Source organism: Callospermophilus lateralis, unplaced genomic scaffold, assembly GCF_048772815.1.
Source record: "Callospermophilus lateralis isolate mCalLat2 unplaced genomic scaffold, mCalLat2.hap1 Scaffold_74, whole genome shotgun sequence".
In the NCBI taxonomy this organism is placed as follows: Eukaryota; Metazoa; Chordata; class Mammalia; order Rodentia; family Sciuridae; genus Callospermophilus; species Callospermophilus lateralis.
Genome location: NW_027515420.1, coordinates 5,607,007 through 5,623,365, shown reverse-complemented (window position 1 = coordinate 5,623,365; position 16,359 = coordinate 5,607,007). Strand labels below are relative to the sequence as shown.

Below are 16,359 nucleotides of genomic sequence, written 5' to 3'. Positions count from 1 at the left end.
ACAGCCAAATCAACCACCTTTACCTCATCATGTCCATGTACTATCTGGAAGCAGAGCAGTTTGGGGTAATCATTGCATTTTTCTATTAAAAGGTTGTTAAATCTATAAGATTATTAAATTACAACTTGTTCTCTGGAAATGTTTGAACTTATCTCAGTCTCCTGTTTGCATTCTTGAGCAAATAGGAGAAAAAGTGCCCCATCTTTCCACCAAGTCTGAAACTTCACAGTCCCCAGATGCACTCTGCTTCTCATCCTGTTAAAATGGATGCACCTTCCATGACCCTGTGCAAGGCCAACCTGGTCAGCAATGTGTTGGGTCCCGTTTATTTTCATCCCTTTTAGGTACTGTTCAGACATGCACCCTCTTTTCTATCATGCTCATTATTTTCCTTCCCTTTTCATTTCCTATCTCTACAAATATGCTGCAGGTGTTTCAATCTTAAAAAATAGACACAAGCATGAGGCCCTGAAGCACTATCCCAACTCCCCGACCCTACTTCTTCCTTTGCTGTTCCCCTCCCCATCAATACTCTTCTAATGGTTTCCTATTCTCAAAATCTCCACTTTCTTATCTACCATTTTCTCTTTAGTACATGCTACTCAGGTTCTGTTCCAATCACCTCACTAAAACCACTCTTGTTAAGGTCACAGTGACCTCCACGTTATCCAATCCAGTAGTCAATTTGCCATTTTCATTTTTTTCCCACTTTTCAGTAGCTATTGACCTTGAAACACTGTCATTACTCAATGTGCGAGGCAATATACCCAACCACTGTCATCTTTCATATAGACTAATTACTTATTAGGGTCCCTATTTCTGTGATGCTGAGGGTGAATCCAACCACCACTCCTTAGCCCAAGACCTCTATTAGTTGCCATCATATCTAGAAAGCCTAAGTCTTAAACAATACTCACAGGAGGGTTTTTTTTTTTTTTTATGCTGCTGAGGATTGAACCCAGTACCTCGCACGTGCTTGGTGAGTGCTCTACCGCTGAGCCACAACCCCAGCTCCTCACAGGAATTTATGTGATATGACCCCTGATTAACTTCCCAATTCCAATTCCTTCCACTCTCTTCCCTATTCACATATCCTGCCACTCACTGAAGACAGCAAGCTTCTCCCTGACTCAGATCTTTTATACTTGCTATTACTTAAACCTGGAATATTCTCCCCTAGGCCTTCCTGTACGTGGCTCCTCCTCAGCGTTGATAGCTGCTCAAATGTCACCTCCTCTGGGAAGCCTTCCCTGACTATCCAATTTAAAACAACTTTTGCCCTGTGTTCACTCTCTGTTTCACTCTGGGTTTTATTTTCTTCATAACTCCAATCACATTTGAAGTTTAAAATTGTATACTTGTTCCTTGACTGTCTTTCTGTTCTATAGCATGGGCTTTTTGAGATCAGAGATCTCTGTCTAGAACTTTGCCTAACACACAATAGGTGCTCAGGAAACTTTAGTAAATGAGTAATCGATGAAAATAACTTTCTCCTTTATTTTGGAAATGACATGATTATAAATCACAGCAAGAGAAAATTAAAGTGTATCATTCAAGTTTTATTATTTGACTAAATTAAAATCTCATTTGATTTCATTGTTTTTGATTGTTGAGGTTTTTTTTTTTTTCCTCCAACCAGGTTTTTGGGTAAGAATTAAGGAGGGAAGAGCAATGAGTGACTCATATTTTAAAGTAAATGTTAAAATAACAAATCTCTGAAATCGCTTCTTGAGATATAGGTAAAAACCACAATGCACATAACATTTTTCCTTTGACTTTTCTTTGGGGTACTTTGCCATAATAAACACACCTGTATCAAAGGTGAGTTGTAAATTTTTAAATCTTGGTTTAATCCTAGTGGGACACAGAGATACAGATGATTAAAGATCTAAAGGCCAAACTTAGAGTAATGTATGAGCCATGCTCTCAAGAGTATGTTGTTCTGTTACACTTAATCTTCTCAATATATTTTATTTGAAAAGAAAATACAATACGGTCATAAGATCACACAAAATTTAAAGTATACAAAGAAGCAAAAATGAATCCATGGTTCATATCTGTCAATTATGAAACTGATATACAATTCCTATTGTAAACCTCCTATTGATTTCCATTTCTGTCTGCACTAAGATAAGTCATACTTCGAAAGAAGGCTGTTGGGATATTTTGGGGATGTTGGAGCCAGCTTCTTTTCCTTTTGTAGTAGTCATGGTACAGCAGTGAAGATTCACTTGTTTCTGATACACATGTGGGCCAGTCCAAACTGCTTTGGGTATATACTGTTCTTGGGCTGCCACTGATTTTTGAAATCCTTCTCTTTTCATTCCCCGTGTGGAAATGTTCCAAGTGATTTGAACGCTGTTGTAGAACACAGCTGGGACTAACAATATTAATATTTCTATCAAAAGAGTAACAATAAAATTAATAGTTCATTTTCATTCATCATCGTTTTCAACAAGCATGTCAGAGATAGAAGAATGGAAAATTTTGCACTTAAAATCTGTCCTGAGCTAGGAGTGTCGCTCAGTAGTGCAGACTTGACTAGTATGCACAAGGCCCTGCTGGATCTAATCACCAACTCTGCATAAATAAATAAATAAATAAATAAAGTTCTGTGTTGGTTAGAAACCATTTTACTTTCTATCAACTCATCATGCTTCTATTTGTATGTAGTAGGTATTTCCTAAAAATGAGTTATAAATATACACATTCCTCTAGAAAATTTCCTCAAGTATATCTACAGTTTACCATGTATCATATATATCTTTTAAAATATAGAAACATAAAAATAAATGTATTCTCTTGTCTTCAGTTATGTCAGGCATAGTCTAAATGAAATGTCGGAACTGACCTTCAGCCACTCTTACATCTAGTTCCATTCCATTATTTTAGTGCAGTGTTTTTAAATATATTTTATGTATATTTTTATTGTAAGAAGATAATATACTTAATATGTAGAGCAGTTAAGTGAATAACTGATTTGCAGAAAAATAAGTAAATTCATTCATTTAACAAATATTTATGACAACCTACTATGATGTTTGGCACTCTTCTAAGGGCCAACAGTGACTTAAATAACTACATAGAAAAATTTCTTGCACTGTGAAACTTATTTTCTACTGAGGAAAGAGGTGATCAACAAATAAACAAAATAAACACATACATGTATATCAAAATACTCAAGAACAGGTCAGGGGCAGTGATGCACACCTGTGATCCCAGTGGCTCTGAATGCTGAGGCAGGGGGATTGCAAGTTTGAAGTCAGCCTTAGCAACTTATGGAGGCCCTAAACAACTTAGTGAGAACTTCTCTCAAAATAAAATATAAAAAGGGCTGTTTCTCAGTCACACAGTTCCCCTGGGTTCAGTACCACGCCCCACAAAAATATCAAGGAATAGTAAGAGATATAAAGAAAAAAACAGGTAGGAAGACCCTGGCATCCAAATTTGAATGAAATGGTGGAGAGAAACTGTGAAGCTCTGGGCTGAGAGAGTGGAAGAGGTTTATGGGGCCTGAGTGATGAGGTAAAAGATTGGAGTGAGACAGCAGAAGTATTTTGAGCACAAATCTTCAGAGGTTTGTTTTGTTTTTCTCACTAGAAAAGAAAGTAGAGAAATGGGAAGTCACAGGTGGGAATTTGGTCTGTGCGTTATTGGGGAAGGGAGGTCATGGGATATATTTTGTAATGAGGAAATTTGATGGAATGTTTATCTGCTAATGGAAAAACTGTTGATGTTGGAGAGTAAGAGAGAAATTCTAGGAGCAAAATCTTTAGCAGCAGAATCTTTGGATAAGGGGAAGGGATTCAAATTCAATTTAAACAGAGGATGGGCTATATCTTGGGCTGTGCGTTATTTGAAGTAAGAGAGGAGACAGCACAGAAATGACAGTGTGGTTACTTTGTGAAAAACGTCAAAAAATCCTAAGTGTGGTGTTCAAATCATTAACATTTGAGAAATTGTGCTCTGTAGCACTGAAAGGGGCAGGGGAACCCTTCACATAAAGGGATGCAGTCCTGGCCAGTATCACCGGGTACCTAATGTGTTTGATTATATACATAAGAATATGCAATCATCACAAAGAAACCTATAGATTTCGGTACCCCTATTTCACAGGCAAGGAGGCTTTATATCATGGAGATCATGTGAATTACCTGAAGTTAAAATGGCAGTGAGCTAACACCAGCACATTTATTCTGTATTTCTAATAATGAGGAAGGACAGTATCACCCGGTTAACTCTTTAGATATCAGCTTTAAATGACCACGGACTCAGATTTGGTATTGGTATTGCTACATTCTCCATTTCCCACCCAGACACACAGGTAGGATAAAACAAGAGACTAATCTGGATTTTTATACTACTCATATCAGGTTAATTATACTACTCACAGAAGGGTGAACAACCATCCACTTATTTAAAAAGTTGACCATGTCTGTTTATTTATTTTTTTTTCCTATCAGAACAACTTAAACGTGCCAAATTCATTGGAAGGATAACAGTCCTGAGCTCTACGTACATTCGAATCCTTTGGGCACCAACCGGCACTGGGCACTGGGAGGGCAAGGGCTGAGTTCACACCACCGAACTTCTTCACAGGCTTTCCCAGCTGTATATACAGGGCAAGAGCAGGAGAAGTCGTCCCACAGGGAATAACAAATGCCTCTGTTGTGACAGGGATTGGTCTGAGCAGGGGTAAAAAAATCATCAAAATCATTGGCAATTAGATGTGGAAATGTTAAAGGTGACAACATATATCTGTTATTTTAAAATGCCAATTTCCCTATATTTTCAGATTTTAAACATTTAACATGGATTTTAAGTATATGGAATAAAACTGAATGTTACCATTGCCCACTGTTTTCTAAAAGAGCAGCAAGAAAAGACAGCAATAGAGAGAGGGGATGGGGAAAGAGAAAGGGGGAAAGAGAGAATGGGAAAGAAAAAGAGGAAATATAAAATCAATGTATAATACAAGGATGCTTGTTGAAATGTAACAACGCTTTCTGTATTTTACAAATTATCCCATATTTTCACATGCAGTAATTATTTGCAATAAGAATTATTACTCTTATTTTTACAGATGAGGGTCTTTCTGTTGTGGAAATGAAAATGAAGCTTGGTAACTAGATCCTCTGGGTCCCAATTCAATGCCATCCCTCACCATTTGCTCTGCCTCTGAATCAGAGACTCATTGTTCTTAATTCAGGTCTTACAAGTTCACTCACAAAGTATTCAAAATAAAAATATTTTAAAAGAAAATTTTTTAGAGCCTGACTGTGTGTATCCCAGGTCAACTATTAGCAAACCATTCAGGATAGTTACATAACGTTATTTTTATTTTTATTTTTATCTCTTAATTTTTTTTTTAGGGCTGAGGATTGAACCCAGGGCCTCACCCATGCAAAGCACATATTCTACCACTGAGCAACACCCTCAGTTTGTTACATAAAATTTAGTTTCTTTATAAATAGTATAAAAGGGGATAATAATATCTGGTTTATACAGTAATCCTTCAACAGAATTAATGGATTAATCTATGTAAAATAGTGCCTGGCACATTAGAAGTACTCCTATAGTAAATTCATAATGATTTCTCTGTGTATATTTAGGACTAAGGCTAGTCTGTGACCATAGTTGGAGCTCAGTAAACATGTAACACACATCAATATGCTTCCTTCTTTTCCTCTGAAAGCTCATGCAGAGCTGACAGTTTCATATAGTTAATGTAGCCCTTAGAAGAGCATGTAAAGTACATAATATAAAGCATGGGTTCTGAGAAATTTCAGAGGAATTCAAATTTTAAAAAAAACTCTCAGATTTTTTTTCTTGCTGAAGTAATAAACGTTCAAAACAACAATAGCTTGGTATTTAAGATAAATTTAATTGAGTCTTTCAAAAGAGTTAGTTCAGTTAAGAGTTTAAGAATTAGAATATTAATATTCTTAAGAAATTTGATTGATGTGGGGTAGGAAATATGTAACTGAAGTTATTATCATTGTTAAATATATCATGATGCCAATAAGTCCACTACAATTTATCAGAAATCACGCAGTCTGTTGGGAACATAGATATTTAACAAGTCTATTGCTGATGGGCCAGTAACATTGTTGTCAGGTACAAAGGATGGTTTTATTAAATTGCATGTTAATAAAATAAAAAATTAGCATACAATATGTTCAGAGGTGGTACAAATAACCCTACCTTGCAGATGTTGTCTCCCAGACAGCCTTGAGTCACATTGACAAGAACTGGACTGTGGGATGCACTGTTTGTGGAATTTGGAAAGAATTCCAGATTTTGGTAATTTAATATTACATCCTGGATACAGCCTTTGAAGAAGCCACCATAAATTTCAGTCTCTTTCTTGTCAGGTAGGCCACCAATGTAGATGACATCTCCTCTCTGGATTTTCCATGTGGCAACAGAAATAAATCCAAGGTTTTGTGAAGATTGATACAATTCAATTTTATTTGGCTTGATTTTCAAAGTCACTAAGTGGACATTTCCATCACTAATAACAAATTCTACTGTGAATTTGGGAGAGCTTGGAGTCAGCAGTGCTAATCTTCCATGCTCTAGCCAGACATGAATGTATTGGTAAGTGCTGTTTTTCAAAGTTAGATGTAAGCCCAACGGATGATTTGTTCGGACAAACATGGAGAGGCTGAAGTTCTGTCCATAACTCCTGTCAAGATTAAAGACATCAAATGTATGAAAGATTATATATCATGAGCTCTGTAATGTTTTGAACAATCAATAAAAAATAAATAAAACAGGAAAAAAAATAGATTAAAGACAGCATATCCAGTGGAGTCATCCTGGCCAAATCTGCCTGCCACATACTCTTTGATGTCAAAATAGAAGAGGAGAAACAAAGAGGAAACATCTTGAGACTCAAAAGGAAGAAGGTACAGAAGGGGAAAATTTTATATCTACACACACATACACATTTTTTATGTTCAGAACAGACTTACTGAATAGACTAACAATTTGGCCTCATTTTCTGTAATTCTGAGTTTACTTTTTCCTGAAAACAACTGCATTTGAGTCTGTAGTTCATAAATGAGGCCATCGAACACAAAAGAGAAAAAGCTAAAGAATCTCCCCTTCACTGCCCTAAAATGCTGGGGCTTAGTGGTGAAATGTCAGACACTATATTGCATTCCATCTTGGAAGAAATTTGAGATTTTTAAGCATATTGTTCAGGCAGGCTTCATCTTTGCTATTTGTAGGCATGCTGGAGCCAATGAATTATTAAACCTAATTTTTTTGGTAAAGGACAAAAGTCAAGAATTTGATTAGTAAATACTCTTTGGGATGATACCCCACATAATGAGGCAGGACAGAGGATCAAAGGAAGAGGAAGATTCTTCCTTCTGTGTCCTGCTTTGGAGGAGAAAAGGAGAGAGAAAAGGGAGCAAAGAGGAATATTGACCCCTTTAGGCCTTTCTTATGGTTGAAGGAGTTAGAAATGCGCAAAAGAGGCAATATAAGTGATGCACTCCACCTCAAGAAAACTCAAGACGTGTAAAAATGAAACCTGCATTTAAAAACATCCGTGAGGTAGTAGCAGCAAATATTCCTATCCTTATCAAATTTATATACTAGTAGGGATAAACATACATGGCACAGATAAGAAAGCCAGCTGTGTAGTATGTCAGCACACTAGAGATCATTTAGTATAAAACAAGTCATAGAGAAATAGAATGGGAAGATTTGAGAATAGGGATGGGATTGTAATTTTAAATGGAATAATAAGGAAAGAACTCTCTAAGAAGTAATATTTGAGCAAAAACCCAAAGAGAGGGACATTACTGCAGTAATTCAAGAGAGGAATAATGATACCTTGAATCAGGAGGTGGTGAGAAGTAGTAGGAGTTTTAAAATACTTTAAAAGTAGAACAAATAGAATTTTCTAAATCAAGTACATCTTCAAGATTTTGGACCAGCAACTAGAAGCCTGGAATTTCTATTTGTAATGATAGGGAAGAAAACTGGAGGAACTGATTTGGGAGGAAAATTGGAGTCCACATAAAATTAAAGATGCCTTATTAGATATCTACATGGAAATGACCACTAGGTAGTTGCCACAGAAATTCAGGGGAGATGCTCTGGGATAACTATAATAATTTGGTATTTTTCAGCGTACATGAAAGATTTAAAGACAGAAGACTGAATGGTACCATCACAAAAGTAAATATATAGGGAGTAAAAGAAGTGGTACAGGAATTGAGCCTGTCGGTTCCAGACATTTGGAGGCAAAGGAGATGACAGAAGAGGAATCAGTAAGATAAGGGAATCCAGTTAGACTGATATCCTGTAAGCCCACTAAGGAGTATGTGTTACTCAACTGTGTTTGCTGTTGTTAAAAGGTCAATTGAGAGGAAGACTAAGAAATGCCCATTACATCTTGCTACCTAGAAATCAATGCTGAACTTGACAAGAGCACTGTCTTAAAAATATTGCTGTCTTTGGGTTTTTGCATCCCTGTCCTAGAAGAAAAGCACATCTGAAGTGTTTAAATGTCATCATATGGTTTAACTGAAGTTTGACCAAAAGTTAGATGTATTTTAGTTCAGCTGAGCTTTAGTGAAACTTGATTAGGCAGCCATCTGTTTGAAGACCTCCTGCATAACAGGCTGTATTTTCAGAACTCTGACTTGATTTCCTATGGAACATTGCAGTTTGAGTCTTCATTTGGAGACTACCTGCTCCAGGCAACTACAGATAGCTTTCAAAGTGTACTGTTGGATAAAATAACCTCTTTGAAGAGGTTAACATCTCCGAATACACTGCAGCACTTTCATATATGATAAAAATGCTTAATAAGATTTGGCTCTTGAAGCTTAAGGATTGAGGATACACACAAAATCATTCAATCTCAGAGGTCCCTGCTGATCAATCTAGGATCCCTGCAGTATCATTTTGGAGACCTCAACTAAAAGACAGAATACAGAGTTGTTCCCCCCACCCATACACCTTGAGAAGCTTGACTCTTTAGTAATCTTATTCTTCAGAATCATATACAGTTAGTCAGCATGTATGATGTGCTACAAGATTTTAGAAATACCTGAAGCCAAATTTGATTTCTCGGTGGAAATGGAAGGGATAATTCTCATACATGTTGGTGATATATGTCCTGAAGATCAGTGGTAACATATGCAGATGAAAAATAAATTTTGACACACTTTAATGATTGATGGAACACAAGATGAAATTTAATGAGAATAAATAAAAAGCACTTAGATCAAAAAGTGCCTCATAGGTTTTTGGGAGAGAAATAGGATTCTATGACATTGTGAATGACAGTGACTCCAAGTGAGATACTCATGTGATGTAAGTACAAGAAAAGTGGCAGAGCATCAGTCTAATGTTAGGCTGCAACATAGAAGCATGTTATCCAGAATAAGGGAGGTTGAGGTCTTGTGTCACCTTGTATCATCAAGCACATCTGTCACATTTTAGAAAGAAGACAGACAAGCAGGTTTACCACCAAGAAGCAGGTGACGACATGTCTGAAGATCATGCCATATGGAAACTTTAGAAGAAACTAGGATGTGTAGCATGATAGATGTGAAAGGTTTGATATTTCTAGATGCTCTTCTTCAAGTATTTAAGCATCCTTAGTAAGAAGAGGTGTTAAGAGTTATATGAGCATATCTTCAGGAATTATAACATGACCAATAAATGAAAGCTTTGGGGAAATCACATTTCCTTTTGACACAAGGACAGAACTGTTCAGGGAAATTTTGACAAGAAGGAATGAGTGAATTCACCATTCCTGAAGGTATTTAAGCAGAGTTTTGGGTTGATACACTTGGCAGGCACAACAGTGTAAAAAAAAACAAACAAACAAATCCAACCATGGCATGAAATTTCTTCTATATATGTGAATTTGTAATTCTAGAAGGATAAGATTCTCAAAGTATAGGTGTATAATTGAAGATAAATATAAATTGTTTTTATAAATTAAATATTCTCCCAAAGGAAAGATATAGGTGGTGCATTTATTCTGAAGAATATCTTGGAAACTCTGTGTTCTTACACACAATCGACCCAAGGTAAGCTGGGACCACCTTACAGACAATTTTAGGTCTAAGCTTAGGGAAACCCTTCAGAGTTCAGGCAAATTTTAAAAAGATTGACTTTAAGATATTACAAATCCCTATGCTTTTTGTATTTAGTAAGTCAATGAAATTCTCTATCAGGTCTGCTTAATATTTGCAGTGTGTAACAAGGTTGGGAAATGTTTTCCAAAAATCATGATTTTGGTGAAGTTTGTGTCTTTCTGCTTGTTAGTACCTATCCTCCCTCTTGAATACACACATAACAAAGAAAGTCCTTTTTTTCCAAAAAATTATTTCTTTTACAAATGATATTTAAAACAAATTTCTGATATTCAATTAATGGTAAAATTCTAAGAGCATTTACAAACATACAATTGCCAAAAGATGTGTAATTACTGCATTTAAGCATCTTTTGTAAAAGGAATATGCTCCACACAAAACATTTCTCATAGACAACAGCCAATATAGAATATTTTAGTTTTATGACTAGAGGTGATAAGAAAAATGTAATTTTTCTTAAACTTATCCCAAGTATTCAAAAAAGAAAAGATTTTACAGAACTTGTTATAATCTCTTGAAGCCAAACATTCTCACGGGGATTGAACAGTTTTAAATAGTGTAAGGATATAAGGATATGGGGGAAGTAGAGGGAGTATAAGCAATTCAGGAACTTGGCTTAAAAAGTTCATAATTTTCCAAGTTGGAAAAAAAAATGCACTAAAGAAAACCAGAGCCCACTGAATTGGCATCTCTTGAATCTATCTGCTAGGACAGTGAGCATCGCCATGGTCAGCATTAACCTCGAGGGTCACTACATCTGGAAGTCAGTCAAAGTGAGTCAGCATCTGTTTGTTATTTTGTATATGTACTAAAAATATTGCCTTGGGTCAATTAAATTTTTCTTCAAAAAGTGAACCATCGCCTCAGCATAATTTCCCCTTTTCTCCTTTAAAAAAAAAAAACATCATGAAACAACTAGCCATTCTGTTTAAAATATGACATAGAGTGAGTAGATGCCATTCCTCATTGTCAAACAGTTCCATGATGCTGGAAATAAAGGATTTTGAAATTTATTTCAAACCATGATTTGCTAGAAAAATCAGATCAACTTGTTTATGGCATCTACCAAGTTTTACTATTGTTACTTTTCACTCCCCCCCATCCCCACTGACTCTCTCTCTTCCTTCCTTCCTTTCTTTCTTTCCCTCTGTAAGACCTCTATCTGTTTTTTCCAATGCAGTTCTGGCAAAACTTGTTTCTGTCACTTTGCATGAAATTAGTGTTCTGTTAAAGTGCTAAACTTAAGCATGATTTTGGAGCAAGTATGAATTGCATAGAAAGAAGATTGAGGAAGTGAATATTTACTGGGACTCTACTAAGCACAACAGACTATGCTCATAGGTGGCACTGACTAGTTTTGTGAATAAAGTCCTTTTACAACTGAGATTTACAACAAATTTCTGATATGCAACTAATGGTAAAATTCTAAGAGCAGGTACAAACAGCAAAATGAAAACCCATTTGAATAGGAGCTATTTGCTTATTGTTTATTTTTCTGACTGAGAGAAACTCAGGTCTCCTCTGAATCCACTCAAAATGAACACACAGCCCTGCACTCTTCTGTTTTCTCATTAGTGGGCAAACAGCAGCGTAAGTCCTGAGGTTCATTATGCTTCATATCAGTAATAGCAAGGCTGTCCTTGTGATTGCTCTGCTCTGGGGCACAGCATTCCTAGGCACCTATCCCCTCTCACCTCTCAGACAGTTGGGACCTTCATAGGGCCTGTAGCAGTCACACTGGTAGCTGAGCCACAAGTTGATGCAGTGTCCTCTATTCTGACAAGGTTGACTCTCACACCAATCCTTCCTCACACAGCCTGCCTTGACATTTAATGACAAGCCAGATGAAATGTTCTCCCAGGTAATGGGATTCAAATCAAATTTAATGTCTTGGAGACAGCCTACAAACGAAGGTGTGGATGGGATATTATAGATGTTAAGCAGAGTGACTGCATTGCTGGCTGATCCCACTGGTAAACCACCCAAAAAAGAGTTTTGAAAACCACATATTAATTGAGTCCTTTCAAATGGAGAAGGAGCTTTAGCGATGCATTTCTCTGTACAAGAGCTGCTGGCTAAGGTAAGGGTCACAGTCTCTGCAAATATTACCTCCACTGAATGCCACTCTCCATTGCTGTGTTGTGGGAAATGTACAGAAGCACTTTTGACTGATTATGAACTTGAATTGATAAGTGAATGTAGCCACTTAGCAACTCCATCTTTACAAATGTGTCCCTGTTCCCTTGGAAAAGTAGAAGTGATGTTGGCTGAACAGTCTGAAACCTGAAGGCTATGTTACAAACTGAGTCCTTGGTTGTATGTGGACCACTTGTGACCCATAGAAAGCCATTGCCCTCAAATGAAAGTGTGGTGACAGTTTCACACAATGATCCAGTATATCCAGGTAGACATAGGCAGCTGAATCCATGTTGGTCATTTTGGAAGTGAGGTATGCAGACTCCATTGTTTAGACATTGGTGATGGGTGCAGCCCAGGAGAATGTCAGAACAGTTCTCTCCTCCATAAAATGTTCCAGAAGGGTTGTCAAATGGGCAATGGCAAGTATAATTCCCAGGTAAATTCTCACAAGTACCACCATTTTGGCAAGGGTTTGATGAACATTCATTGATGTCTTCTTCACAATGAATTTCTGTTAAATAATAAACAATAGGTTAGAAATAGGTATATTCAATATGATTATATGACTGCTTTGATTCTACACCATGTACAGTCAGAAGAATGAGAAGTTATACTCCATATATGTTTGCTGTGTCAAAATGCATTCTATTGTCATGTATAACTAATTAGAGCAAATTTAAAAAATAGATATATTCAGATTAGAAATAGAAATTTCACATAACTTTCATGTATAATCTCCCAGTTTAGACATATCTGAAATTCAAAACTGTAAAGGAATAAAATATAGTTCTTGAGGAAGACTAAGATAAATTTGACCATTCCATGTACATTGTAATGAAAAGAGCATTCATGATAGACTTTGAATTCTTTCTGTAGAAATAGATCATTTGTTGATTACAGTGATTGATTCAAACTACCACTGTCAGATATACATTGAGCACTAAATACCATAAAAATAAAAAAGCGAAAATATTGCTCTTGGAACTAATCCTACATATAAATGATTAATTTGTGGATGTTTTTTGCAATTTATAGTAGTTAAATAATAAGTTTATCCATTTATTTCACTCTATCCTATTTGGAAATAGTGATGTTTCCTTCTATCTTGTTTGTGTGCCAGATAACTCCTAAAACCAAAATTTGAAAAATACAAAGACCTGGACATCTCACACTATGGAGCTCTTAAGTGGATGGAAGTTCCCATTTCCTCCTTCCCAACAATTCTAGAATAAAACAAGGCATCTATCCCAGATCAAGCCCCTGCTTAAAATTTTTACTTCGTTTTCCTTTACTCTTTCCTAACTCCAAGCCGAAGAAAGACATCCAGTAAAATAATTATTCGAATTTATTTAATCAATGTAATAGGAAGAAATATAATACCATTTAAGAATTATGATGAATTCAAATGAACAAATAATGAAAACAAAATTTGATATATGTGGAACAGTTTATGATTTCTTCAATACCTTCCTCCACAATTGTCTGAGGTGTTCAAGGCAGATATTCCTAGTTCATTTTCACAGAAGAAATGGAAGTTTAGGAAGAAGAAAGTCTAAATACCAAAGCTAATTTATAATGTGACCCTAAACTATGTTTTAAAAAATCTAAAGTGATATTGTTTTTTATTTGACAACTTAGTGCACTCTTCTTTACTGTTGTCACTAGTACATATACTGCAAATAATGTGTAAATCATACAAATCAATTGAAGGGGGGAAAATATACTTTACCCAAAAGAGAGTAAGATTGAAATCTTTAATAGGCACAAGGCTTCTTGATGGAAAAATCCTTTTCTAACCAAAGGATCCTGATGCATTAAGCAGCTCTGCCTTTTCTCATACATGAATTATTAAGTCATGCCATCATGTTTTTACATGTAAAGAATAAACATCACACTCAGATTAAAGAGCTTTGGCAATAAAGTTCCCAATTAACTTAATATCTGAATATATGTTTTAAAAAATTTAATCAAAAGGCTGTTAGATATGGTGTTAGATATGAGTTCCAGTTAGGCTATATGATCTTGAACAAGATACATTTACTTTCTGTGTCTTAACTTCCTCATCTACAAAATGGGGTGAATAAGAGTGTTTCTTTGTATCATGGGGTTTTTTAACCGATGAAGTAAGTGAAAACATATACAATACTCATATCATTATTTGGATATAAGTTCTCAGAGAGTGTCGGCCATTACTAAAAGATAATAAACAAAAGAATTAACCCTCTACTGACAACATTTGAATAGTGCTGTGATCATTGAAAGAGACAATCTAAAATGTGTGGCCTAGGTAGTACACCTCAATTGCACAATTTTACATAATTAGAGATTTACATGGATAGCATGTTAGTGTAGAATCTCATTGGATTGTGAGTTCTGTCATGCAAGGGAAAATGACTGTTTTATTCATCAATGTATGTCTAAAACACAGCTTAGTGGTTGGCTTGTATTTGGCAATGTTTGATTAGGTTTTTGAATGAATTAATCAATAATGACCGTCCTTAAGTAATAAACACATTTAATCTGATCCAAACTCCAAAATGCTCTTCTTGTGTATACTCCTGGATATAGGTAGACAATGCTAATCTTGGAGTATCTGATGCCATTGATGTACCATACATTTAGAAACTTGATTGGATTCTATTATACTTATATGTTACTGTACTTGAATTACTTCTATATAGTCCTTGTTAATTAAAAAAATTAAGCTCTGTGAAAATAGTAAATGCACTATAAACTAAAATTTCTGACAATGCCTTCACAGTGTTAAGGGCACATGATTTAAAATGTTTGATGAATAGAACAGAGTTGAACTGAACCAATTTGTTACTTAATCATTCTTAATACAGAGAACTGACAAAGGTATGACATGTAAAGCTAAATCCTAAAGGAGTGTTCTAGTGCAAGTTTAATTTTACTGACTTTATAAATAAGTTAAACTTTTATATTAGAAGATATTTTCTTAAATTTGATTTTCCCAGGATTTAAAAATAATTAATCAACCAGTATTTAATTAAGAGGAATATTGAACAATTTGTGATGTGAAGTACAACCAAGCAAAATACTATTATTTTTCTCTCACTCCATTGTTAATATATCTAATAGGGGAAAGATGTGCCTTGCTTCTGGATAATATCTCCAGGAGACTGCATGATTTTTCTGCTCACTCTTAGATAACAGAGTCATGATCATTAAAAACAAACAAACAAACAAAAAACAAATGGTAATTAAAATGGCCAGTCACATATAATTATAAAAGTCTCAATGCAATTCACACTAACCTAAATCTCTTTTTCTGATAGGCCAAACTTAGGCTGTCTTAAAGGAAGACCTGAAAAATTTCTTCCCTCTGTTTCTGTTCCTTTACTGTCTCTATCTCCAAACTTCTAAGTGTTCTGACCCTTAGAGGACTAGCATTTGTGGGAGGGAAGAGAATTCAGGGAGTAGAGTTTGCTGAAGGGGAAGACTGGAGTTTGTTTAAGGGGAAGAGGATACAGGGAGCTTTTACCTGACAAGAGCTAATGTAGCATGATTCATGTCCACTGAGCCTAGAAGGTCCTTAAAGTTTATATTTGCTCTAGGGTCATTTCTGAGTTCCTTGGAGCCTCTTCTGCTCTGTTCCTGTAGGGACCTGTGAGGAAGGGAGACCTGGCCTTTCCGATGACTATCTGTTCTCACAGCTCCCTTCTCCCTCCCCCCCCCCACCGTATGTTTTGGTTTACAGACATTGACTCCTTTTTCACAACTCTCTCTGTCCAGGTGGGCTCCCTCACCTTTTGACAGAGGCCTGTTGGGAAGGTTCCCTTTTACCTGGTCCATTCACGGACATTCCTATCATGGGTTGCCCATCTGGACCTCGGGATTCCTGTACCTTTGACCTGCAGTTGAGGGGAGTGGACATTCAATTTCCGGCACCACACAGCAGGAATTCTCTCTTCCTCTCTTTCCTGCTACCTCAGATTACCAGTCACCCCCATTAGATTCCTTAACCAGGTAGAGAGTCTAGTCTAAACGGATGATTTCTTTCCCCACCCCATGTTTAGGGGACACTGAAATTGTTCTTGACACAGCCTTATTTTGCTTGGGGTTGGAA

The 16,359-nt window shown here is 36.1% G+C and overlaps 1 protein-coding gene across 1 annotated transcript in view; it reads right to left on the bottom strand.

Annotated features, from left to right (window-relative positions):
- Positions 1-16,167, bottom strand: part of LOC143389915 (protein crumbs homolog 1-like) — a 52,861-nt gene extending 36,694 nt beyond the window's left edge. The window contains 6 exon segments of the mRNA XM_076842641.1: positions 4,520-4,685; positions 6,205-6,712; positions 6,808-6,847; positions 11,825-12,265; positions 12,268-12,780; positions 16,077-16,167. Of these exon segments, the coding sequence (XP_076698756.1) occupies positions 4,520-4,685; positions 6,205-6,712; positions 6,808-6,847; positions 11,825-12,265; positions 12,268-12,780; positions 16,077-16,167 (1,759 nt within the window).
- Between the last annotated feature and the right edge of the window lie 192 nt (positions 16,168-16,359).